The 25,727-nt window shown below is 39.9% G+C and overlaps 1 protein-coding gene across 1 annotated transcript in view; it reads right to left on the bottom strand.

Moving 5' to 3' along the window:
• Positions 1–25,727, bottom strand: part of LOC308379013 (collagen alpha-1(XI) chain-like) — an 83,078-nt gene that overhangs the window by 43,469 nt on the left and 13,882 nt on the right. The window contains exons 5-13 of the mRNA XM_080856054.1: positions 17,088–17,213; positions 15,745–15,837; positions 14,017–14,130; positions 12,700–13,005; positions 11,990–12,046; positions 11,085–11,126; positions 10,845–10,907; positions 7,628–7,702; positions 797–880 (exon numbers count right to left, since the gene is read on the bottom strand). Of these exons, the coding sequence (XP_080712180.1) occupies positions 797–880; positions 7,628–7,702; positions 10,845–10,907; positions 11,085–11,126; positions 11,990–12,046; positions 12,700–13,005; positions 14,017–14,130; positions 15,745–15,837; positions 17,088–17,213 (960 nt within the window). The remainder of the gene's footprint in view (positions 1–796; positions 881–7,627; positions 7,703–10,844; positions 10,908–11,084; positions 11,127–11,989; positions 12,047–12,699; positions 13,006–14,016; positions 14,131–15,744; positions 15,838–17,087; positions 17,214–25,727) is intronic.

Below are 25,727 nucleotides of genomic sequence, written 5' to 3'. Positions count from 1 at the left end.
TACAGGGATATATCCGTCATACCACCCTGAACTACTGTACTGTTTTATACAACATTGACACTGTCGCTGCCAAATGTGAGTCCCTGCCTGATGTGGGTCCGCATGCGTCACTTTGCGACACTGTTGTAGTACAACGAGCCAGGTAATGCCATAGACCTATATATGTCTATGGGTAATGCTGGTGGTGTACAGCATGAAGTGGAATGACAAGCGCATTTGTTAACGTTTGAAATCCACCAAGGTTTATGATGTTACGCTTCATGTTTATTGAATTATTAGTTAAGCAGTGTATTCATTACTAGTAACAGTAATACAACATAGCCCCATATGTTGACGTTGAGCCTTATGCTGTTAACCGTTTACAACACAATTAAATATAACATTAAATGTACCGGTATTATGTGTTAAAACCAGCCCCATATGTTGACGTTGAGCCTTAGCTGTTCACCGTTTACAACACAATTAAATATACCTGTAAATATACCCACATTATGCGTGAAGCCTTCTGCCGTAAACCGTTTGTGTTTGCCCATGCGGACTCACATCAGGCAGGGACTCACATTTGGCAGCGACAGACACATTACTACTGTATACTATGTCTGGTATCCATCTTGTTTTACTGACAATTTGAAGCTGAATTTCCCCAGCTTTAAGGCCATCTTGTGTTCAGAAAACAACATTATATGACTGCATTTGCCCTTTTTACTGAAGACTAAGAGACTATGAAACAACCACTGCAGTATCTGCAACTAGAACAATCTATATGATCACATAAAACAACAACATAAACACTCACACTTGCTTGGGACAAAATGGCCTGTGCTTGCGCCTCTTGGGCGCTGATGACAGGACCTTTAGCAGGATTTCCACCAGCACGAAACTGAAAAAAAAGGATGAAAATTTCAAGTCAGTTCTGTTTAAAACAGCCTCTTATGTCCGAGTCCCCTGTTACCAGGGTTTCTAGATTGAATTTCCAACGATAGGTTTAGAGTCATACACTCTTTTGTCTCTGTAGTTTATTCATATCAAAGTCATTGACTTCATGTTAGTGTCACTCCTGCAAGGGAAATACACAAAAAATGGTGCAGGAGGATGGCTGCCTTCACATGCTAGTCACTAAGAGACCATTTCCATCTCTTTATTTGTAATTACAAAGCTGCTGCATTCAAGTGTTTTGCATGCACTCGTGTATGTAACGACATGAATATTTTAGCCAACGGTTCCCTTAGGCTATGACCAGATAATATCTACTCAACACGGCTTATGGAAACAGCTCTGTCGGGCTATATTGCTGATTCTTGCGGAAAGAGATCGGCTGGCCTATTTTAAGGCTCGTGTCTGGGCTAAGCTCTTTTTTGGGCCTTTATCTGAAAACAGCGATCAGGCTAATTACAGATTCTATTGTGGATTCTAATTGGGCTGCTGCTCTTTGGTTCTCTATTTCAGTGTTCCAAAAGACATAAATAAAGAGTCGGGGCTACTTCCATGATGTTTTATTTTCCATTATTTATGCTTATTTATTCATTTCACATTTAGCAAACTGCTCAGGGTGGAGAGACAATGGTTTTCCAGGTTCCTGGAATTAGTGCCTTTGGCCACTTCCTTAATGTGACTGAGCCCCTCACTGACAAGGCAGTGGATTTCTAAGTAGATATTGGCCGTACTGATTCACTGACTGCCCCACTTCACTATAGTCTTGGAGGGTATCATACCAATAGTACACAATAAAAATAATAATGATAAACTTTGTGTGACTGTTATTTGTCATGGTTGAGAGCCCAACGTGACAAATATGGGGGCTCGTTCGTTTTTGGATTCAGAGTGTGTTTGGTGATTGTTCTCGTGGTGGCTGGGCCTGAGTTGAAAAACTACTGGACCAGGGAAAGGTAAGTGAACATGCTGTTGTAATTGTGTTGGACAATTGTTCCCCTGTTAGGTACAGCAGCGTTCCTCCTTTGAGTTTCGCTGGTTTGTTTTTTTGTGCGATAGTGTTGGGGTGAAAGTGGCTAGAGCGGTTGTCTCGGGAGCATCTCTGTGGTAGTGGGGTTGTTGCCAATAACTGGTCGCTTCCTCATGCCAGCGGTATCGAGTGTGTAAGTACCCACCGCGACTTACCACATGAAGACCAGTGTGAGTTAGGTAGCACTTGGGTTAGGCAGGTAGAGGGGACGCAATTGTTGTCGGGTTACAGCCAGCACGTTGTCTACGGTGTTTATTGGTCTGGGGGGTTTTAAACATGGCTAAGCTGTTCTACAACCAAAACTGAATGAACTGGCATAACATAACATTTTTATCCACTATTAATTCTGTATATTTTATATGCCTTCTTCTGTGTTTCTTGGATGGGTCCCAAGATGGGTCCCCTGTATGAACAATGTTCTGCTCAAGGATCATCTCTGTTAAAATGTTTTTCCTTGCCATCATCGCCTGAGTGCTTGCTCTAGGGAATTCAGGCTCAGGGCTCTGTAAAGCGCCTTGAGACAATTTCAATGGCGCTACATAAATAAACAAATATAATACTCTTAATGGCATTTTATCATGACCGGCCTAACAATTCCAGCCTAGGGTAGTCATTTTATGGCAAGTTTTGTTTTCAACAGTGGTAAAGATACATTACGTTTGCTTGTCATGCAATCTTCTCATTATTATAACTGTCATTATCTAGTTTAAACAGTTTAAAGTTCAGTTTACAGTTCTGATTAAATGGGAGTGCTGGTTAAAGTGACACTGTCAACCTCAGTAAAACTACTCGCCATGAATTTCACGACATAAAGGTAAAGGCATCCTGCAGTGGTCAGGATTTGTCTGTTTAGCCCTTCCAGCCCCAAGCTGGCCCGTGCAAAAAGAAAACTTCCAAAATATTTTCAATGTGTTTTTGTGCGAAGTCTGAGCACCTCTAAAACTAGATTTAATTTAAGTGTCTTTAGATTTAATTTTAATAGAAAACCTTTTTTTTTTTTTACAACATTCCTTTTAGACTAAAAGGTGACCAGACGTCCCCGGTTTCCGGGGACAGTCCCCGTTTTTGGTGGCCTGTCCCCGGCTGGAGCTGTCCCCGGAAATGTCCCCGGTTTTCACAGATAGACCCGGGATAGAAATTAAAAATTAAACTAGAAAATGCATTTCCTGAAGGAAATACCAGTGCATGAAATGCAAAGGTTAAGAAAGGAAGAAGAAAAGAAAGAAGAGTGAAAGAAGAGTGGAAGAAGGAAAGACAAAAGGAAAGAAGAGTGAAGAAAGGAGAGAAGAGCGGAAGAAGGAAAGAAGAAAGGAAAGAAGAGTGAAAGAAGGAAAGAAGAAAAGAAAGAAGAGTGGAAGAAGGAAAGAAGAAAAGAAAGAAGAGTGAAATAATGAAAGAAGAAAGGAAAGAAGAGTGAAGGAAGGAAAGAAGAGTGGAAGAAGGAAATAAGAAAAGAAAGAAGAGTGAAAGAAGGAAAGAACAAAGGAAAGAAGAGTGAAAGAAGAAAATAAGAAAGGAAAGAAGAGTGGAAGAAGGAAAGAAGAGTGAACAAGAGTGGCTCTGGATGAAGAGATAAAGAGAGAGTGAAAATATTGAAAAAAGGAGATAAAAAAATGGAGTGAAGAAGAGAGATTGAGTGTGAGAGAAAGTTGACTGAGAGAGAAAGATGGAGAGATGGAGAGAAAAAAAAGTAGAGAATGGATGGTGTCTTAATGTTCCTAGTTACAGTTAAATTGAGAGGGACAGAGAGAGTAGAGGTTCCTTTGATTTGGTGCAGCTGTCAGTGAAGCACAGGTGCAAGCCAGTTTAAAGACCCTATTATGATGTCATAATGGCCCAATGTAAGTCAATGGGAGAAATTTATATTCGTTTTTCTTTAATATCTTAAAAAGTATAAAGTTTAGAAAAGTGAAAAATACATAGCATAAGTGTCGTTTACAAGAACTACGCGACAAAGTTTGAATGAAGTTTCTACGGGCTGAATTAATCGCAGAAAAAGGTAACAAGAATAAGAAGAAGAAGAAGAAGAAGCCTAGGAATAACAATGCAGGGCATTTCATGCACTGTAAAAAGAAAACAATGACCAAAACGTTTAGTTGCGTAGCCTACACGCCACAGGCTCAAGCAAGCCAGCCAGCAGCCAGGGCTGCAAGTTCTCGCTCGGAGCTCAAAGATCTAGAATGACCGTCTTTTTAGTATTTTGATTGGTGGAGCGCGGTAGAATCTTTGCTCTTTTTTTTATTTAGAAAGAGATCGCGTTCAATCATTCATTCAGCCAGCTAGTTCTGACAATACGAGTACAACAAGATAGGACAGCATTGGGATAGGTTAGTGTCATTGTTTATCATCTATGTCATATATTATTTAACTCATGATCTACATATTTAACCCATGATCTACAATAATCATATTATTTAACCTATGATCTACAATTTGCAACAAGTGTGTGTTAAGCAGCAGCTATCTGTTGGTCAGATGTCAGTCACATCTGTAGACTTGCTAACTAACTTTGTTAACTTTTTAACATTAGCAGTGATACTAGCTACAGTACTATGATATTTCAGTTTCACTAGTCTGGGTTACTACTTAGAGGTAGTTGGCAACTTGACATTAAATGAAACCACTTGAAAGCTGAGGAGTGCGGATTTACATTAATCACAAACCGTATAGCTATGCTATCTCTGTCTGGGTGGCTCCGGGAACGTTGGTTTAAAAGCAGCGCAACCACTCTTCCCTGCCATCAATTTTGTTGTAGGCTTTAGCAGGGGCGGAGTGGGACACAAAAATCCACCGGGACAATTCTGACTGCACCGGCCCACCACCGGCCCATAACGTGCCCACAACTGGCCCAACCCGCATCCCCTCCACCTCCCATATATCAACTACAGAAACAAACGGGCGGCTTTTGATCATTATTGTTAGATTTAGAGTTGATGTGTGGGTGACAGACATGACAGTGACAGTGCCAGTGTATTTGTATATACTTATGGAAATACGGAACAAATCGCGTCCCGTATTGGCTCAAATGTTATGCTAATTCGCAACAATGTGTCCTGTCAACTCACTCGCACCTAGATGACGGCTGGTTGAATAAATCCGTAATTCTTGTACATTTTGATGCACTTTCCTCCAGCATCCGCCTCTTTTTCAGTCTGGCCTTTTTGCCCCCTCCTTTCTCCTTTCTCTTATGTCCCTCCATCAGGTCCGCTTCACCTGCTCTCTCTCCCTGATAGCCGCTAATTTAACTCCCTACGTTCACTTGATAAAGGCAGAACGATACGCATTTCCCATGATGCTTTGCTCCGACTATTCTACATTCAACAAAAAAAAACGAATTAAATCGCTGGCCAATTTATATTTGTGGTCATGAAAGTAATGGAGCGTCTGAATAAAAAGAATTACATCAATATAGGAGGCTAAACAAAAATCAGAAGGTTGGATTGATGGGAGTGAGTTTGACACACCATAGGTGTGATGTACAGAGACAAATAGTGCTATAAATAGTGGTTGGACTGCTAAATCTTTAAACCCTCGGAGAACTTAGAGATTTTCCCGGGACCAGGATTTGACGTATATTCAAATTCGATGGGCCGCTTATGAATATGATGCGACGGCTGCGAAGGCCAGTCTGCAGGCTGGTTCTCGACAGATTATTGGCCTACCAGCCGACCGGGAAAAATCCCGGTGCTCCCGATGGCCACTCCGCCACTGGGCTTTAGATACAGCCTGGTTGAACACGAACGTTTTCGTTTTATATTGTATCAACATACGTTTTCAAATAGCCCTGGGCCAGGCTGTCAGATGTCTATTTTATCACTATAACATTATACTCAAAATCGGAAGAATATTTTTTTCTTTGTCAAGTTTAGTCAAACTGCTGATGTTATGGCAGTGGGTTACATTCAAGATGAGGAAGCAAAAACAGTCTCATCAGTTCAATTTTAAGCAGGAGGTTAAAACATTTGCTTAAATATGAGTCATGTGCTTAGGCTACAGAGATTTTCATGTAGCCTAGAGTAAGGGTAGGACTACATTACCTAAAAACTAAAACAAAAAACGTATGTTCTTGTGGTGGTCTCTTAAAAGACACTAATTAAATGTGTTTTTCCCCACATTTACTTCACGTATTCTGCATTAACAAAGATGTCAACTGGAAGTGTGCCACAGAACTTGTTATTATTTAGATTATTCAGATCTCCCCCCTTCCCTTGACATTGCTTGGATTTTTTTTTACTGAAATTGTAGTTTGAATCTTTTTGTTTGTTTGTTTCTTAAATCACTTTTGGTATAGTAATACCTAAAAAACAATTCCAAAGATCATGGAGTGTATGGGCTTAATCTGTATTTTCATTGTTCCAGCTGATTACACAGAATATAGGAATACACTGCATTTAGTTTCCTCAATGGCCTTAACATGTTCTATGCTGGAAAAACATACACCTGACAGTGCAGACCAGTCACTTATCAGCCAAGCACAGAGGTTAGGCCTACTGCAAGGAAGCTTGAGTCAACGTGGTTCTTATCACAAAAAAATGGTTCTAATTATCTGGCAAAAGGTTGTTACCTTTACTACTCTTCATTTCAACCACTTTGTGATTAGTTTTGAGATAAATACTCTTTGTTTGACACTTCCCCTTGCAATTTACAAGAACAAGGGTAAGATACACTGCTTTATGAAAAAGGGCCCAGCCAGTGTCCCCGTTTTTCCGTTTACAAAGACAAAAACTTCATGTTTTGGAGGTATTAACGTATCTGAACTGAAATTGTCCCCGGATTTTGTCTCAGAAATCTGGTCACCTTACTTTTAGTCTAATTTTGTTATTGCTGAGGTGTTCTAGAATATAATCATGAATGCCACTTTTGCCTCATGGTTTTTAGTTAGGTGAAATATACAGAAATATCAGGCATGGCAGACTACCAAACAGAGCCAAAAAAAGGCCTTAGTGTTGGAAGCGTTAGAGGGCAGCAACACTAACCACTGTATCACCTATTGCTTATAAGTAAGGGATAATGTATAGACGGCGGTCATTATCGGGAAAATAAGCCCCGACAGGGCGAACAGCACCCCGACGCAAAGCAACGTAGAGTGCTACGAAAGACGTGAATCCGAGGCAAAAAGGCAACTTTCCTTGACAGCGGTCAATTATGCATAGCAACGGTCAAATATGGAAAAATAGTTCACCACAGAACGTTGGGAAGCCCCATTTAAGTGAATGGAGCATTCTACACGTTAAGAAAAGCCGTGTAATAATTACAAATAACTTGGCCATTGGCTAGTCTACATCAGGCCTGTAGACAATCAACTTGAGGAATATTCATCTGCCTCCATGTAACCCACGTTGTGTCCTCACAAAGTCCTGCATTGGATTCTGATTCACAACTCAGACATGGGCAGTCAGCATGTAAGCAAGCGAGCTAAGACCTAAGGATGCTAGTGTCTGGCGCTAGCACGTCTCTTAAGGTGTCAGGTAGTAAGGTTTACTCCCTGCACAGCTCTCTACCCACTGGCTACAGTTAAATCCACATGAGGTAGCCAAACAATAAGTTATAACCGAGGTCTAATTGATTTCATGCTTGCTTGTAAAGGAACTAATGAAGCACAACAATGAATGTGATTGGGTAATGGCACTGCACATTTCTGTTTTATGGACAGTTGAGAGAGATTACCGGCAGCATCAAGAGAGTTCCGGGAGTCCCAGTGATCCCATCAGCACCCGGAAGTCCAGGCCGCCCAGGAGGACCCTAAAGACAATGAAAATGAGGGTTCAGACAAACACAAATAACAGTAAAGGAGAGTCTAAATCAAATGGACTGTTTGTTGTTGTCCCATTTGTTGAATGTGTGTTTACTTACTAAAACACTTTTGGTTCTAAACATGTGAATGGAATATAAGAGGTTCACTTGGACATGTGGAAATAAAACCGTTGATCCTAAATCCATTAATTGTAATAGAATACATCCAGCACTTCCTCCTTTCACCCAGAGGAAGTCCCCTGAACATCTGTTAAGACGGCGTTAGAAATAGTGTTCATAGAATTCTCCTCATCATAATCATCTACGTGCCTATTAGACCCTCCTGATACCATATATAAACTTATGTTTATGTTAAGTATACTCCCTTACTATGAATTCCCTGCCTGAAAACCATGTAATGGTCACTGCTGTGCTTAAGTTCTTATCTGACCTTAAGCATTGTCCTATGGGATATCCAAGACAGGCTTTTATATCTACACATCCGCAGAAATCGGCTGCACATGAATAAAATGTGTTGAATAAACTGTATTTCATCATCAGTATTTCAAAATCAGGCCGTACCTAACCCAGTATGCCACCCAGCTGCTGGTGCAAACCTTGGTGAGTTCCCACCTTGACTCCTGCAATGCCCTCCTAAGGGGCCGGCCGGCATGCGTGGTGAAACCACTACAGATGATCCAGAACGCAGTGGTGCATCTGGTGTTCAACCAACCGAAGAGGGCCCATGTCACCCTGCTACTCATTGAGCTCCACTGGCTGTCTGTAGCTGCTCGGATTAAGTTTAAGTCACTTATGCTTGCTTACAGAGTGATTGCTGGTTCTGCTCCCACCTACTTAAACACTCTTATAAGGGCAAATGTTACCCCCAGGATACCGCGCTCGTCCAATGAGCGTCTTTTAGGACTGCCGTCTGTGCAAGTACAGCAATCTAGACTATTCTCATTCGTAGTTGCACGTTGGTGGAAAGAGCTGCCTAGCACTACCAGAGCAGGGGCGTCCCTCTCTTCCTTTAAGAAGCTCTTGAAGACCCAACTCTTCAGAGAGCACCTCCCTTCTTAACTTGCACTTCCAGTAGTTACATTCCTGCACTTTTTTCTATTTCTTCTTTAGTATTTATTGTTACACTAGGTCTCTACTGCTCATAGCTTGATTGTTCTTTCCCTTTTACGTTGCTTTGGACAAAAGCGCCTGCTAAATGACTAAATGTAAATGTAATTTTTTTTTTTAAATTAAGGTTACTTTAAATAGTAATACATTTCTTTATTCAATCATACAAACATTCTAAAATGCAATCATTTTCCAAGGGTGGCACGCACAATATAATCATTATGTGAAATCCTTGATTATAATGCATTATAATGCAATTTTTGTCAAATTAAACAACATTCTCCATACATTCCTCTAGCTGTCCACCCACTGTGTGAAACATGGAAGAAGAGCATGAAGAATTACGATAGAAGTAAGTAGGCTGGCTGTGCATAGCATCCAGTTCCTCTGGCGGCTCAGATCAGTTCTCTAAAGCCAGTCAGCCAACATGAATCACTACTCTTGGGAAAGAAGAGTGCTGAGTGAGCAGAGCAAGCAGCAGGGGCAGGAGATGAGCCACCCAGGTACCCAGGAGATGAGCCACCCAGGTACCCAGGAGATGAGTGACCCAGGTGCCCTGGAGATGAGCTACCCAGGTGCCCAGGAGATGAGCCACCCAGGTACCCAGGAGATGAGTGACCCAGGTGCTCAGGAGATGAGCCACCCAGGTGCCCAGGAGATGAGTGACCCAGGTACCCAGGAGATGAGTGACCCAGGTGCCCAGGAGATGAGCCACAAAGGTGCCCAGGAGATGAGTGACCCAGGTGCCCAGGAGATGAACCACCCAGGTACCCAGGAGATGAACCACCCAGGTACCCAGGAGATGAGTGACCCAGGTGCCCGGGAGATGAGCTACCCAGGTACCCAGGAGATGAGTGGACCAGGTGCCCAGGAGATGAGCCACCCAGGTTGAGAGAGTGATCTTGCATTGAGGCTGGTCCCATTTTCATTGTTCTGTGTTCAGAATTGTTGTCTTCCTGGTAAACGTAATTATAGCTTAAGGATTCAATTTCCAAATGAATTCTGCTTCATTGAGTCTTATTGCCAAGTCTGCTTAAGTCTCTCTGGTTAATTAATTTTTCCCCTTTAAATGTATAGTAGATGTAAGCTTTCCTTTCTTAACAATAACTAAGGCTTACTACATTTCAATAATAATTATACTCTATATACAACCATGCATTTTATAGATTAGATAGATATAACATGGCATGATCGTGCCAGATATAATTCTACCCCTTTGTCATAATATTAGCAAAGTAAGTCTTGGCTCTGACCAGGTGATTTAAGTGTACTTTCCACTTTTGGATTACGAGTTCTATTTTTCCAGAGGGACCCTTTAGCAGGCATCTCATACATGTCTCTCTATCCCACTGCAACTTTGTCTGTCCTGCAGTATGCCTCAAATTGTTTCCATGTGTTCCGCAACAAAAACCCTGAATTCACTATTGCACTCTTTGACATCTATTGAAATACTGCCACCTAGTGCTCATTCATAGCTGGTGGAGGAACATTTTAGACAATACTGACGTAGCAGACAAGTGTCAGAGGAACTACAGGAATGAAGTGTTATTAAAGTATACTCTAAAAACACACATATTACGTACAGTAATTTCAAAGACAGAAAGGAAGCGTCAGGATCAAGGATGTAGACAACAGCTATTGCTACAAATCGTAGATCATAGGTGTTGGAGTTTGGGGTTGCTGAATGATGGATAGGAAGTGGAAGCTTAAACAGACAAAACAGGAAGTGCTTAAACAGACACAACAGGCTTGGGCCACGTGTTCATCTTGTGGATGGCTCTGGAATCGTTGCCTTAAGCACTAGGACATAATGTACCAAAGAAATGTCAAATGAGCAATATTCAGCAAACCAGCAATATTCCTAAATTCTTAATAACAGGATCAGGATCAGGATCAGGGAAATTATGTGTATCATTCCCAGTGTTCAAGCAACAATGACATGATATCTGTGACAGTAATTATAGGTTTTCAATCCCCTTGGAACATCTGAGAGGTAGGCCTGGGTTAAGTTAAGTTTACCTACCCTATTCCCAGGGTCTCCATGGGGACCTGGAGGTCCTTGCACGCCTGGAGTTCCAGGGAGACCCTACAATATAGAACCACATGAGATACAAAACAGTCAAGCATCAAGCAACAGAGGAAGAAGGAGGGAATATCTGCCTTTCATTTTACTGGGCCAAAACTGCAGCACTTTCCATAAAGACATTCTTTCCCCTAACTTTCCACCATCTGTGAAAGGCATCTAAAAGAGGGTGATACTCACAGCGGGGCCTGCTGGCCCTGGGGCTCCCTCTATAAGCATTCCCTAGAAGAAATAAGATATAAAGATAAAATATAACAGTGGCATTCAAAAACACAATAAAAGTCAAATCAATAGGAATCCCAGACAAAAAAAGTCAACCCCCCCCAAAAAGGCATTTATTCTCAGAGTTATACGAGGCATGCAAGTGTATGTTAACTCACAGTACATCAAACAGTTAAACTCAGACTCTAGTACTGTCAGACTATGTCTCAGATTTTGGTGGGATCATATTCTGGAAATTTAGTAGAGCCATGCCTGGTCCAGTAGATATCTGGCCAGCTAGTCCGTGTGCTATGCAAGGTGCTAAAGTACATAAGATCACTGATTGATTCAATTAAATTAAATTAAATGTATATTGTGAAAAAAAAACTATTGAAAGTATGTCAAGGCACTTAACAAAGCCCAGAGCCTAAAACCCCCAGGAAAGAGAAGGAGAAGGAGGTAGAGAAGGAGGAGTAGAAGAGAAAATCAGAAGCAAGCACATACATTCCAAACATGCATCTGGACAAAACATATTAGCACACATACACTCAAGGATACAATCAAGATTGATGGTTCAAATGGAGAGTGCCAGCATTTATTCAAAGGACTGGTTGTGCAGCAGTTTAGTGGATATACAGAATGTTCATAAGGTCACTATTACAAGGATAAGCAGGGCTATGAAGCAGATGTCAATGATGTAATTTGTTTATATTATGGTTAAATAAGCTGGCACACAATATGTATATAAGATGCAACATAAGCACAGTAGGAATTGTGCGAAACAGTTTGGTGCGAAACCCAGGTGTCTTGGGTATTATCGTCACAGAATTCTGTTACAGATAGTCACTTTGATGATGATAATAATGAAAGACTGAAAAACGTACTGGCTCAATCACAGCTGGCTCCCCCTTTTCCCCCTTTTCTCCACCACCTCTCGAAACCTAAGGTTAAATAGTTAAAGCAGAGATTGCACAGACAGTGAAGACCATTTATTTAACTTGCACTTACATCAACTAACAGCATGTTGTGACAATATAGAAGCAGCAATGCAACTTGACTGCCTGAAATAATCTGCTATCTCAGCACACTGGATCATTTGATAATGGACCCATAGAGGGTTAGCCATTCCTGGGCCTGCAGGACAGTTGATCAGTCTGGATGACAGAGGATTTATTATGGATACTACTCATGTGTGCAAGTCTACAAAGGCTGGGCCAACAGAACCTTTGACCTAATGTGCCCCCCCTGAAATCATAGCCTATGAAATTCAACACAGGCTCAAGCCAAAAGACAGCCCACACAAGCCCAGAGTCATTGGGGTCATCTCCCTATATGCACTGCTAATAGGCCCAGCCAAAAGACAGCCCACACAGACCTAGGGAGGCCTATGCTGGGCTCTAAGCATCTTTTAATCAACACAAGACCAACGGAAATTCAGAATAGTTCAGAGATCTCAAGTGTGGGCATGCACTCTTACCCTCCCTTTTTACATTTTTCCTCATTCAAAACCTCATTGATCACTTTAGTGAATGTTTTTTTCCCACATAACTTAAGGACCTTGTTTCTGTCAATCTACATGTACTATTTTACTCACAGCACTTTCTGTAAAATCTGTTACAGCAGGGACACCAAATTCACTCTCTTCTGGGGAGATGTCAGTCTTCTTCTCAAATGCATCATGTCCATCATATGCTCCATACTGATATGTGTCAACGCTCTCCAGATCTTTTGAGTCATATTCATTAAGGTCATACTCTTTGAAGTCATAGTTGGCAGGGTCCTGTGTGCCTTTAGACTGAGCAGTCTTCACAGGCATGGTCTGAGTGACTGTGGGATTCTCTACCACCACTTCATCCAGTCCTGTGATGTAGTCAACACCTTCCTCATCATAGCCTGTTTCCTGGTGGGGCAGAACATCATAAATGGTACCGTCAGTAAACTTTTTGTAAACCTCTGCATTTACTTTTCCATGATAGAATGTTACCTAAAACCCCCAAAATAGCCAAATAAATAGTCGGGATTACCAATTAATATAATAATTAATTAATAATAAATAATTATTAATATAAACAACATCACAACTGCAATATAATTCGTCTAGTTTGCAAACTTTCTATAATATCTTACTATCTTTTTATAATAGGCTGTCAGCAATTACCGTTTGAATTATTTCATACTGCAAACATGTAGACTACATTGTATTAATGTATAAAATAGCATAGCCCATTACTGTGGTGTGAACAACTATCATATTTCATGATTTTTACAATTATGCATATGTTATGAATGAAGATATGAAAAAGAGGTCTTACAATAATTACTGCATGTTATTCCAAATGTTTGTGGGCTTTCTATAACAATCCCCAACTCAACATCACTGATTTAAAAGTGTCTCATATAAAAAAATGTCATATTAAAATAGTGTCTTATGTTAAAAATGGTGTCATATTAAAATAGTGTCTCATATTAAAAAGTGTCATTAAAATAGTGTCTCATATTTGCTGCTAATGAAAATCAATGACAAGGACAGGGAAAGACAATGGCCACTTTGCACCATAACCATGGTAACCATGGCACAGAGCTTGTGTTTTATACAGACACCGACTCCAGGTGCACTTATCTAAACAAGGTTATCCTGCTACGTTTAGCATGCCTTTTGCCTGCCAATGACCAGGCAGACTTTTTCAGAGGCGATTAAGTTACTTGTATGAACCAAGTTAGCCTCAAGTAATGCATTATTTACTGATTGAAGGGTAATTCACCAAAGACATCAATCACCTAAAAAGTACCTACATGTGTATGCAGCACACATAAAAAAAAGAATAATGTCTGTATGATCTGACAATCACAAAGTGTACACACTTCAACATACATTTGCTATTAGTCACAGAAAATGAGAAGTGAACATTACCTTATCCGGTGTGGTTATTTTAGTTGGAGATTCAGTACCAGCTAATGCATCGTAGGCAAATTCATTATCAGTGTAATACTCCTCATCAGCTGTTCCTGGCTGTTCCTGTATCGTCTTCAGCACAAACATGACAAAAAATAATTTAAGGAACACAAAAACACATCTACGTGACCGATGGACCATCAGTGCTTTCATAACAGTGCATCTCATGGTCCATCCCCAGGAAGAATCAAGATAAAGATAATAAGTCAATCATATTTCTACAACATCAAGATAAAGATAATAATACAATCATATTTCTACAACATCGCAATACATGGCAACACATCTGTGGACGCTCACATTATGTATTCATAGATGTTATGTAGTCATAGATTATTAGCAATGTCAGCATTAATGATCTCTGTGGGAAAAGGTCTGGTTGAATCACATAGGCTTCCAGTATTGTATCTGGGTCTATTGGATGTCTATAATGCATGTCTATAATGCATGTCTTCATTGTTTTAAAAAGACATCCATATGGTGAACCACAATGAACCCATACAACACTTCTATAAAATTAAGTTACCACATTATTTTGACCCTTCGTTATACAGCTAACATAACCTTCTCATAAAGATCTTTTGATACCTATTAGATACCCATTAGTCCTCATGACCAGCGACAACTGCCCGTTTGCCCTCCTCAACTGAAGTTTCCCCTCCGAAGGAAATATTTATATTTGCGATCAGGGGACGGGGGCTTGGCAGCAACGGTTAGTGAGAGTTTAAAATGATATTGGCAACATTTGCGATCAGATGACGGGGGCGTGGCAGCGGCGGTTAGTGAGAGTTTAAATGATATTTGTAAAATTTGCGTGGCAGCGGCGGTGAAAAATAACATAAAGTGTGGCCCCTTTCTTCCAGGCAGAGAAACTGCCCTTCAAAATTCCTGTGCACGTCCCTGCTCATGACAGCCGGACATTAAAGCATGACAACATTATGTTCCCATTATTAAGTCATTTTCTTGGGAAAAAGAAAAATCCAAATTTCATGTAGCCAGCGGCTCATGTTATGTACAACTAAGCCGTCAAAGGTTTTTAGAACTTTCAAGATTGCTACAAGTAATTATAACATCCACTAGTTTATCAATCTCAGTAACTATATTACATGTAACATCCACTAGTTTATCAATCTCAGTAACTATATTACATGTTACATCCACTTTTTTATCAGCTCAGTAACTATATTACATGTAACATCCACTAGTTTATCAATCTCAGTAACTATATTACATGTTACATCCACTTTTTTATCAGCTCAGTAACTATATTACATGTAACATCCACTAGTTTATCCATCTCAGTAACTATATTACATGTTACATCCACTTTTTTATCAGCTCAGTAACTATATTACATGTAACATCCACTAGTTTATCCATCTCAGTAACTATATTACATTTTCTCTTTCAATCGGGAGGGTTACTGGGTTCTGGTCACTCCCGGTATTCAGTTTGTAAAAAAAAAATCTCTGAAGCTAAGAAATCATCGAAATCATTGGGAACCTCTTGTTGACTTGATGTGTCGTATGCAGGGATGGGTAGTTTGCCCAAAAACAGAACCATACCCTCAACACAAACTTTATTGCATTCACATTGACAACAAGCTATTCTACGAAACTAGTTTTTACTGAAAATGAACATAAAGTCTCAATTGTCTGCATATCCAAGTAAAAGTGACTAATTTACCTTTGTCACTGTGCTATCCTCCTCTGTTCGATCCTCAACTGCAGTTAGGTCCGAATCCCGATAGTCGTAGTACTCTGTGTAGTCTGTGGTGTACTAAGAAGATGAGGGGTGAGACAGTTAGTGGAAAACAAAAGGGAAGGGAGGTATATACCACCTGATGGGAAGATTTCTTGAAACAGGATTCAATACTAGGATGCAAGTTTACAGATATAGCACAATTTATACACATTGATAATTCAAAGGGCTCTAAAAATGAAAGCATGACTGAGTTTTTAGAAATCAATGTTTTGACATAAGGCCTTTGGCTATCTTTTTGAGATTGGAAAAAGCTTAAATATTATAACAGCAGGCAGTAAGTATGGTTGTGGATTAATGTGACTTCACACCTCACATTTGCTTTGTATGTTGTGACTTCTTACTGTATTATCCTCTTTGTGATTATGATTTCTTGACATAAATCTATTCTATTTCTGCCTATTGCTAAAATCATAGGAGTGACATAAAGATTCATAAGAATGCAGAAGGCTAAAATGCACCACAGGCATGGTCATTAATATGCAGCAGGCAAATGAATAATAAAACATGAGAAGCCAGATCTGGAGGGTTCATCTGCAAAAGTGCATTGAGGCAGTAGTACTTATAACTATTTTGAGATCAGAACTAAATACACAAAGACAAACAATAAACTCATTGAGGAGTTTACACCTACTGTTTAAACTTTACAGTCGAAAGTATTACAAATATTTGAATATCTATTCAGGTGTTTTAGTGATTAACTGACAAAACCTGGGAAAATCATTAGTGAAAAAGGCTCTTCCAGAAAGGGCCCCAACTTAGTGAGACGGAGAAGAGGGAAAACATTTCCACGGTGAGCTCATCAGTTATTTGGTGAAATACTGCTGGAAAAATGTAAGGCTGGCTGGAAAGGTTGAAATTCCAGAAGGGAGACAGGCAACCCATAATTACAATAGCAGAGAGGTGCTTAAGCTGCAGATCTCTTATTGAATGCATATGATAGAACAGAGAAAAATAAATTCAACTTGAAAGCAGCCTGTACAAATAGTTCCTATTTATTAGTTATCATAATTAGCACATTTCCTATGAGCAAAGTAAAGGTTTTTAACACAAATGAAAAAACTAAAAATGTATATTAATGTTCACATTTATTGAAGAGATTTAGGTCAAAAGTTAAAGTTGAAGAAATTAGAGACATAATGTGACTAAGCAGGGTATAACTCAGGAACAATAAACATTTGAGTAAATACTGTATGTGTTAAATAAATTCAATGATGTTAAATAAATTCAAACAGCAAATAAAATGATAAGTGCACTTTTATCCTCACCTCTTCCTCGGGTTCCTGAGCTTGTGGTGAATCCCAGTGGGGAGCATCGCAGTCTGGACTAAAGTGTTCACAGTAGTCATAGGCTGCTTTGGGGTCCGCCACCATCAGTAGCTGCTGAATGTCACCCTGGAGGACAACATACATTTGGTCTTTGTCACAACAGTCACAAAAGAAGCAAGAAAAAAGAACCTGGTAAAAAAAATAACATGATAAATACTGTTTTCTATTAATAATCTCAGACCTATGTTGGCCCAAAAGTCCAAAACATGTTGTATTTCTATTGCCCATTGTAAGTGAGTAGGAGGACAGACCTTTGTATTATTGATAAAAAAGTTTTCAGTTTGGTTAGGTATTTTATAACAAAGACACAAAAATAAATGTTTGCATATTCTAAATCAGACTGGACATTGTCAATCAAAACATCAGCCTATCATATATATGTGCTTAGTCATGTAATGCAGGTGAGATAATACAAGTAAGTGTGCTGTTAGCAATTTCAGTTAGTTAGCTTGATCAACTATAGTGATGGTATTTAACTCCAAGCTATGACTTCATCTGTCTCATGGTGACAGCACCCTAAGACTGCATTTACACAGCATGGTACAGTCCTTGTTCCAAGTCTTTGCTCACATTCCACAAAATAATATTAAATATTCTCTTCATATTCAAACTGTCCAACATCAATATGTGGTAACAAATCAGACACAAAATGGATTTCCGTTTTTGCTCTCACTACCATGTTACCGCATAGATCAGAATTTTAAGGTACATGTGATTTCAATGTCATTAGTGCAACCGTGATTTGACGTTATTTATTGGTACACAAAACTGCTTTCTGTGTGATTGACTGTAATCATATTCAAACAAGTACTGGTACCATGAGAGGATGATCAGTTTGACAAACATTGTAACGGTCTGGATGATTCATTGTTTAAGCAGTGTATGGGCAAATGGCCAAAAGGAATAGATTGTCCAAATATTCATTTATCCTTCGCTTTATTTGGCATGTTAGTCCTAACTTAATTTTGACCACAGACGTGACCACATGGCTGCTGATCCTGCTAACAAGCTGCAGGATGGGCAACAGAGGACCATGCAAACCTTCCGTGGGGACATTTACCAGGAAGATGAACAGGTTAATCCAACCAATTTAAGGTGTGTCGCGACCTGTATAATAATAATGGTGGGAGTGGGTGTTAACTGCATTCATGTGCACATAATCAGATTCATGATAAGAACTGTGTATACACTGTATTTGCAAATTGTTGGATTGTGCGTATACACATGGTCCTATGGAAAGTTGTAGGCTAGCTCTTACTGTGCACAAAGGGTCCTGCTAATGTCATTATGGTAGACTGAGACAAAACTGCGATTGTTACTGAATGTTCCTGTGAGATTGATGTGTTGACCTCAATGTCCAGTAGACTGTGTTGTGGTTGTCCATATTATATGTGTTGTTTGGGTAAGGTTTACATGCTCAGCACATCTGCACCTATGCTACATCATCAGAGCTCTTTACTTAAATACTGCCGTTTAGGCTCAACTCAGGGAACTGGCTGATTTACTCTTCAAACTAAGAGTAAGACATTAGAATCAATGTAATATTTCAACATTTTGGCTAAATGGTCTATAGGCTGCCGCAAGCCTATTATTTTTGTTCTCATAATAATTACCGGTAATTTATTCTTATTTTTCTCCAGTAAAAGTGTAGCAAAAAGCTTAAGGCCTAAACACACCAACATTGGCAGTTGGGTTGGAAATTGCACCCACTACTCAAGGATATAAAATGACGCATATTGACCTCAAGGTGCCGTTCTTATATAATGCAATTATCTAAAAATCGCCTTAGCTCAGAGCCTCCACTGCTGCATCAATGAGATTAATATAAGCCATTACCCATGTATTTATTCCTTATCACATTCCAAACACCGGAGTGACCAGGGACCATATCTACTATGTATCAAATTGTGCAGAAAGTGTATATTTCACACAAGTATCTAAACTCTTAAATTAATTCAAAAAATGGACCCTGTGAACCTACTGGTCTTGAACACTTTCCTTTTTTACTGGACACATTTATGTAAGTGAGTTTGTCTTTCCCGGTGGCTCAGTGCAGGTTCAGGTTTGAAGCCCTCATAGTATCATGGTGCATCTTGTCTCAATTTTTTAAATACAAAAATCTAAATGCTCAAGTTAGTCTGAAACCTGCTGCTGCTACTATAGCTAACAGTCTCAAATATTTTCTCAATTCTTATATATTCAATAAGCATCAAAAGTCTTCAAGGTCTGCTCTTAATGTCAAGTTTTAAAGTCCTCAACATTGACAATCCTCAAGGTCTGCACTCAATCCCAGTTCTCAAAGGCCGAAGGTCTCCTGCTGGCACCTGCAGTTGCTGCAGTGGCTTACAGTCAGAAATAGTTCCATTCATAATTTTCCAATCAGCATCGACATCCTCAAGGACTGCCCTGTTTGGACCCCATGTATTGCCGCCTGCAGCCATATTGTTTTCATTGTAATCTTTGTCTATGCAATCACTCGTTAATCATGATCTAATGTTATGGATCTATTAAGTAGAGCTCTAAAGGCCACCAAAAAGGACACTTTAGATAAACCAATCCAAACCTTCCTCTCTTCCACTTAAGCTGAATATCCATCATCAGTTGAGTATGCCACTCTCTCTCCACACAGTTTGCATTTTGCAGCTTTTGAATCACAGAGAGTAAACTATCCCAGCTGCTACTGTCGTAAAAACACACAGTAGCTTATTACCTACAACAATGATCAAAAAGGCAACAAAGGGAAAACAATCTAGTAAAATCAGGTTGTAGTTTTTAAATGGGAAGATGTTTATGTAGCCTTCTTCAAAGCAGTACATTTTTTTGTGTGTTGGACTCATTGAGGAAAATCATTCACATGTTGTTGCACAGTGGTGGTCTAACTGATGAGGAATGGCTAGAAAAATAACCAGATCCACAGCTCATGTGAAATGTCTTCTGCTCCGTCTGTTTTCCATTAAAAGTTGGAGGAGGAAATAAGAGGCCTGCCTCTACTCCTACCTAAAGCCGACAACTCTGTGCATGATCTTTTTCCAAGGGGTTTCTTACTAGGAGCCGACTGCTGCTGTTGAAAAATGCCAACTACTACAGTCAGCAAAATGCTTTTGCTTGGACCTGACATTCCTCTGATAAAATCATTAACAGGCTTCAGAGAGAGTTGCAAATAGATTTAAAGTACCATTTGTAGAACGGAAAGGCCTTTCTTTCTCATATATTTGTGTGTGTGTATTTATCCATAAATAACAGTATACACACCAGGAAATAATAATCAAATGCCAAAACTGTCTGCACTTAACACATATTTCTCGCCTCTGCAATAACTCCCTGAAAGTGCTTCTGTCTTTTCGACAGAAGCATTTTCAGGGCATGCCTGGCAAGTCCAAGACTACTGGAATAATATAAGCATAGCTGCTCTGGGAGCTCAAGTGGAAACTTAGCGTCATAAATCTTGTTTTTTTTCTTCCTCTTCTTCTTCTTTTATGCTGTACAGTGGTCTTCGGTGGAATGCGTGTCTGACAGCTTGCAGAGAGGTTATTTAAAGCTATGAGCAGATCATGAATTTTATTAAATTAAAATGCAAAAAACAAACAAAACAAATCAATCTAAGTGTAGCTATGTATATATGTGCAAAACAATTTGGGGTGATGCTGTAAGATCTTGATGTGCTGTGAGATCTTGGGTGAGGCATAAAAGCTTTCAGCCAGTCCATTCATTCTAACCTTTATGTCCCTATTGTGCTATCAAAAGTTAACAGTCTGAGGGAAATGTTCAACTTTTAACAAAATCTCCACGTCAACTGAAGCATATAATCGTAAATGGTAAGGTTTCCCACCAGCAGCGTAACAATATCTTGACGGGCCCAAGTGCAAACCATGTCAATGGGCCCCCCTTACCGTCGTAACGTCAGGTGAAAACAATGATATTGCAGTCTAGTGAGACGCATGTACAATACACATTTAGGGTTGCTACAATATGTTGTCATGAAAACACCCATGAACACAGTATTTCATCGATCAAACTGATTTTGGAGAAGCAGTGTATAATGAGCTGATAGACAACACATGGGAAAACATTAATACCACTTCTTCAGGGGGTTATCAAACATTATTGTGAATTACGAACATTTACATGGATTTATGGGAACAGCCGCTCGACAGCGCCTCGTCTGCTGCTACCAATTACAAAACAAACTTCCTCCAACAATATCTGTTAGACCTATGCACAAAGTAACTTATTCTTTTAACGACATTGACGCGAAAAAATACATTTCAAGTAGCATTAGGCGTATTATAAAACGTAACATGCATGACGTTTAGAATGGCATTCTACGGTAAGAAACAATAGCAGAGCCGTGCACACCTCACCATGCTGATGTAACAATGCTGATGTAACCAAGTGGTTATCCACAATCTGAGCTTTTGCTACCTGTTGCACTCATGACTGCTGAGAGATCGCTGCTTGAAAAGCAGGACGTGAACTATGGGAGTTGACAGTATATCAGACAGTATACCAGACAGTAAACGCTATGTGATTAGCCTACCCTGGTGGGCCTCATTGCCGTTGGGCTGGGGGTCAGAGACGTAGCGTTCTCCTGAACACTCTTCACCACAAATCCAAATTAAGATAATTTTGGCAGTTTTGCCACCCTTTCATCCTGCTCGTTGCGTTCATGCAGCCACTTTTGTGTTTGAAGGGCATGGGGTAGCCTACTTATCGCTTACTCAACACGGAATGCAGCACAACACAGGATGGGAAACAATCGCAACATGTTTGGGTGGGCTATAGAATCTTTGATAACAAAATTACCCACACACCCTTGCTATTTTTCAATGGCAATATTACTTATTAAAAACTAGACTCGTTTCATTCAGCAAAAGGCAAATGAGGCTAAATTAATTATTTGCTGTTGTCAAGACTGACTTTTGGTAAAATGGTTATTGGGCAAGTGATAGCTCATATTTGTGAATAACTGTCACCGTAATTGAGAAATGTTTGCGAATTGATGGGACTGGATCATACACCATTTTCGATGAGCCGGCGAGCATGCCGGGGGGCCCGGTCAGTTCTCCAATGACTCGCTTCCGCGTTGAGATTGAGGACGGGCCCCCTTTCGCCACGGGCCCTAGTGCAGCTGCACTCCCTGCACTCCCTATAGTTACGCCACTGTTTCCTAACCAACTTTACTAGACATGCGTGCTTATTACTCACTAGTACCTTTCTTAAGATTGGCTACATAACACCAACTTCACTAGACATGCATGCTTATTACTCACTAGTACCTTTTTTACATAACACCAGATTGCCCACAAATTGCTGCAGCTTCACGGATCAAACTAAAATGAATATGGGTTTCACAAACAGCATTTTCAGATATCAAGGTATTTTATATAGCATGAGCCTACGCAACACACAAATCTCCAAGTGTGATAGTTTGAAATGTTCACATACTCATTAGCTGATCTTCATTTTAGCTGTAATTCATGAAGTTTTAAGTCAAAATGGTATTATTATTATCTCAGGGTCATTTAAGCAATATAGCACTCGTGGGAGTGGGGTAGGTAAGGGATAATCCCACAGGTGGTGTTCGGCCATAGCCACCGAGGCCGAAGGCCGAATGGCGTAGGCAACAACACACGTGGGATTATCCCTTACCTACCCCACTCCCACGAGTGCTATATTGCTTTTATAAAACAATTTTACAGTCAACAAATTAACATTTAAACACAAAGTTATTGATTCAAATTGTTTATTTCGCCATTGTTTCTCCACAACAAAAAAATTGTTCCATTGTCAACGTCTTGGTTTGGAATTATAAGAATTTTGAATTAGCGGTTATGATCAATGCGCTATAGAATATTTCATCGCGGAGTGATTTATTATTAGATGTGAAAAGTACCCGTTGGGTTGTTCTTGGATAATCCATGGCATGGAACGTCTCTCGTCCAATCAGAAACAGCTAAATAACGCGATAGGACCCAATTGTTTTATAATCTGTGTCAACTCATCAAATTCTTTTTGTTTGTCTATCTAAGATAATGACTATGATGTAATCTCGGGGTTCTGGTAATGATGCGGCTCTAATGTAAGCTAACAGCATACGTTAACATTAGTTAGCTCACAAGCCAAGTTTGCAGTTAAATAACAAGCTAAAGCTAAAGCCTCAATTGTTTGAAGCAGTAGCCTATTTAAATCAGACAATAGGTTAGCATTGTTATTTGTTTTAACAAGAACACATTCTGAATTTGATACTAATAAAGCACCTATACAAATTGTGTCAGCAGTACTTTGTACTGAAAGCATCGTGCTGGTTCTTCTCCCCTGATAGATCAAGCTGCTACTGCATGGTCTCCTCAGTCAAAGTATTATGTTGAGCACTGCTTTTATCCCCTTCCACCTAAACACCCTCTCAAGCACTAGTTGGTGCTCTTGGGCCTAAGGATAATCGGGAGGGCAAAAAGTCTCTGGCTGCTGGAGACATGATCAATCCCTGGAAGTATCAATAGAAATGTGACTAGCCATGGTATGCCCGCCCATATTTGGTTTCTGTGCTATGACAAATTGAACCATAATAAAACTTGTTTATATTGTTTAAAATAGTTGGTTATTCATTAACCAACTCAAGCATCAATCATCACTGCTAGCCCCACTAAGCAGGGCCACACAGAAGTACCTGCTAATTCCTCCCTTGTAAATGGCCCTTAACAAGATCCTATAAGGGTGGGTTCTGCTATGAAAATGTGTATTAAGGTTCAAGACACCCAAAAGAGGCTGTCAAGTTCCTGCTGAGGAAAACTGCCTATGCAAACATGGCTAAAAAGAGGGCAGACTTATGCAAGTTTGGAAAGCATTTAAGGACCTGGACCAATGACTTACAGAGACTCTGACTGTGATGGAGAAGCCAGCATCTTGAAAGAAGGGAGTGAGCGGTTGATTAGGCAGAGCATGAAAAAGTGCATTTGATTGTGGGCGTGAAAGGTAAGGTTTATTAGTTGGTTAGCTGTCATCTGGTAAGTGTATTAAACCCATAACATGTGCATTATTGTATCATATTGTGTAATATTTTTGTTGACATGGTGTGGCCAGTTTTGTGATACATATGTGATTACCTGAACATATTTGCTTTTACCCAGGGAAACCCCCATCTTGAAATTAGTGATAACTTTGTATGCTTTGAGCCAGTAATTCCTTTCTTGCCCTTGGTACAACGAGCAACAGGGCAATCAGCTCTAGTGAGTCAACATCTATCAATATTAACGAGACCGAAGTTTCTAAGATCTTGACGAACAAATTGAGTAAACATGTTTAGCCTTATGCCTCAATTAAATTAACATAAAGACAACACAGGCTACCAACTCTTAGTTTCAGCTGCAGGGTAAAACAGTGTTACTGCAGCCGCAATTCAGTACCAACGTAATTTGTATTAAAAATCACAAAAGAAGGGCAGTTCAGCATCACAACAAGGCCCAAAACTCTTCACACCATTAAATCACAACCGTTAAAGGACTTTCAAAACTCAAGACACACACAACATTTACAGGACAGTACACATTTAACGCTAGTCAATTTACTTCGATTCCTGACCAAACAAAGGCAGCCTGGGTGCCAGAGGAACACAATATTTAAATAAACAAAGAAAACAATTCGCCCAATAAAAACTCTCCCAAAAGGAATCTTCCCTGGGAAACAGAAGTCTGTCAGCGCAAGTTGAAAACATTCTATTTCGTGTCTCCGCTACTGTATCACCCACTGAACAAATAATGAAGTTCACAACGCAGACATTAACACATAAACAGTAAGCAAGCAACTCAAGTAACCCAAAGAAAACCAGTTGTATTGCTTCCTTGAACAACATGTTTCAGCTGCAAAAACATTATTGCAGAGGGGTTTTCTAATGATGAATAGACCATTTTAATATGATATAAGGATTAGCTAACATAATGTGCCATTGAAAGACAAGTGATCGTGGCAGAAAATGGGCCTTTTTCACCAATGTGACAATCAATTACAAAACAACTATGAACTGCATTAATGCTAACCGCATTCAACTCATTGTATGGCGCTGCTTGAAGTCCTCCTAACTCCAGAGAACCTCAGTGGGTGTTTCTCAAAGTCAAGAAAAGTTCAATGATGGCTGTTTTTAAGGATACTTCGTCATTGAATCCTGCTGAAGGACTATTCCAATGCCAAGGATCCTTCTAATTCTACCGGAATTTGAAGGCGGGATCTTTTCAATGAGGCACACTCGCCAGATTGTTCCATTGTTTGTTCTCAGAATGCTAGGAAGGAGTCTTGCGTAGCCTCTTAATGACACGACTTGGAAGGACTCAGACGGTCCGGTCCTACCAAGGAAGCATCCTTGACTAAGAGAAACACCCAGTGGGAGGGTGAAGGTAAAAGCAGCAAGTTGTGTTTGGGTGTTGGCTCATTGAAACATGTCTAGACGTAAAACTAGCCTGGCCTAGGGTTGCTATTCCTAGAGACAATCAGGCTTTAAAATCCTTTGCATGTCTGTTTGAGAATAAACCAGTTGAGGTTATTGAGCCAGTTAATAACAAGGGCAGTATGATTTGTTTTGTACAAGAG

Source organism: Sprattus sprattus, assembly GCF_963457725.1.
Source record: "Sprattus sprattus genome assembly, chromosome: 18".
NCBI classification, from domain to species: domain Eukaryota; kingdom Metazoa; phylum Chordata; class Actinopteri; order Clupeiformes; family Clupeidae; genus Sprattus; species Sprattus sprattus.
This window is presented reverse-complemented; position numbering and strand designations above follow the sequence as displayed.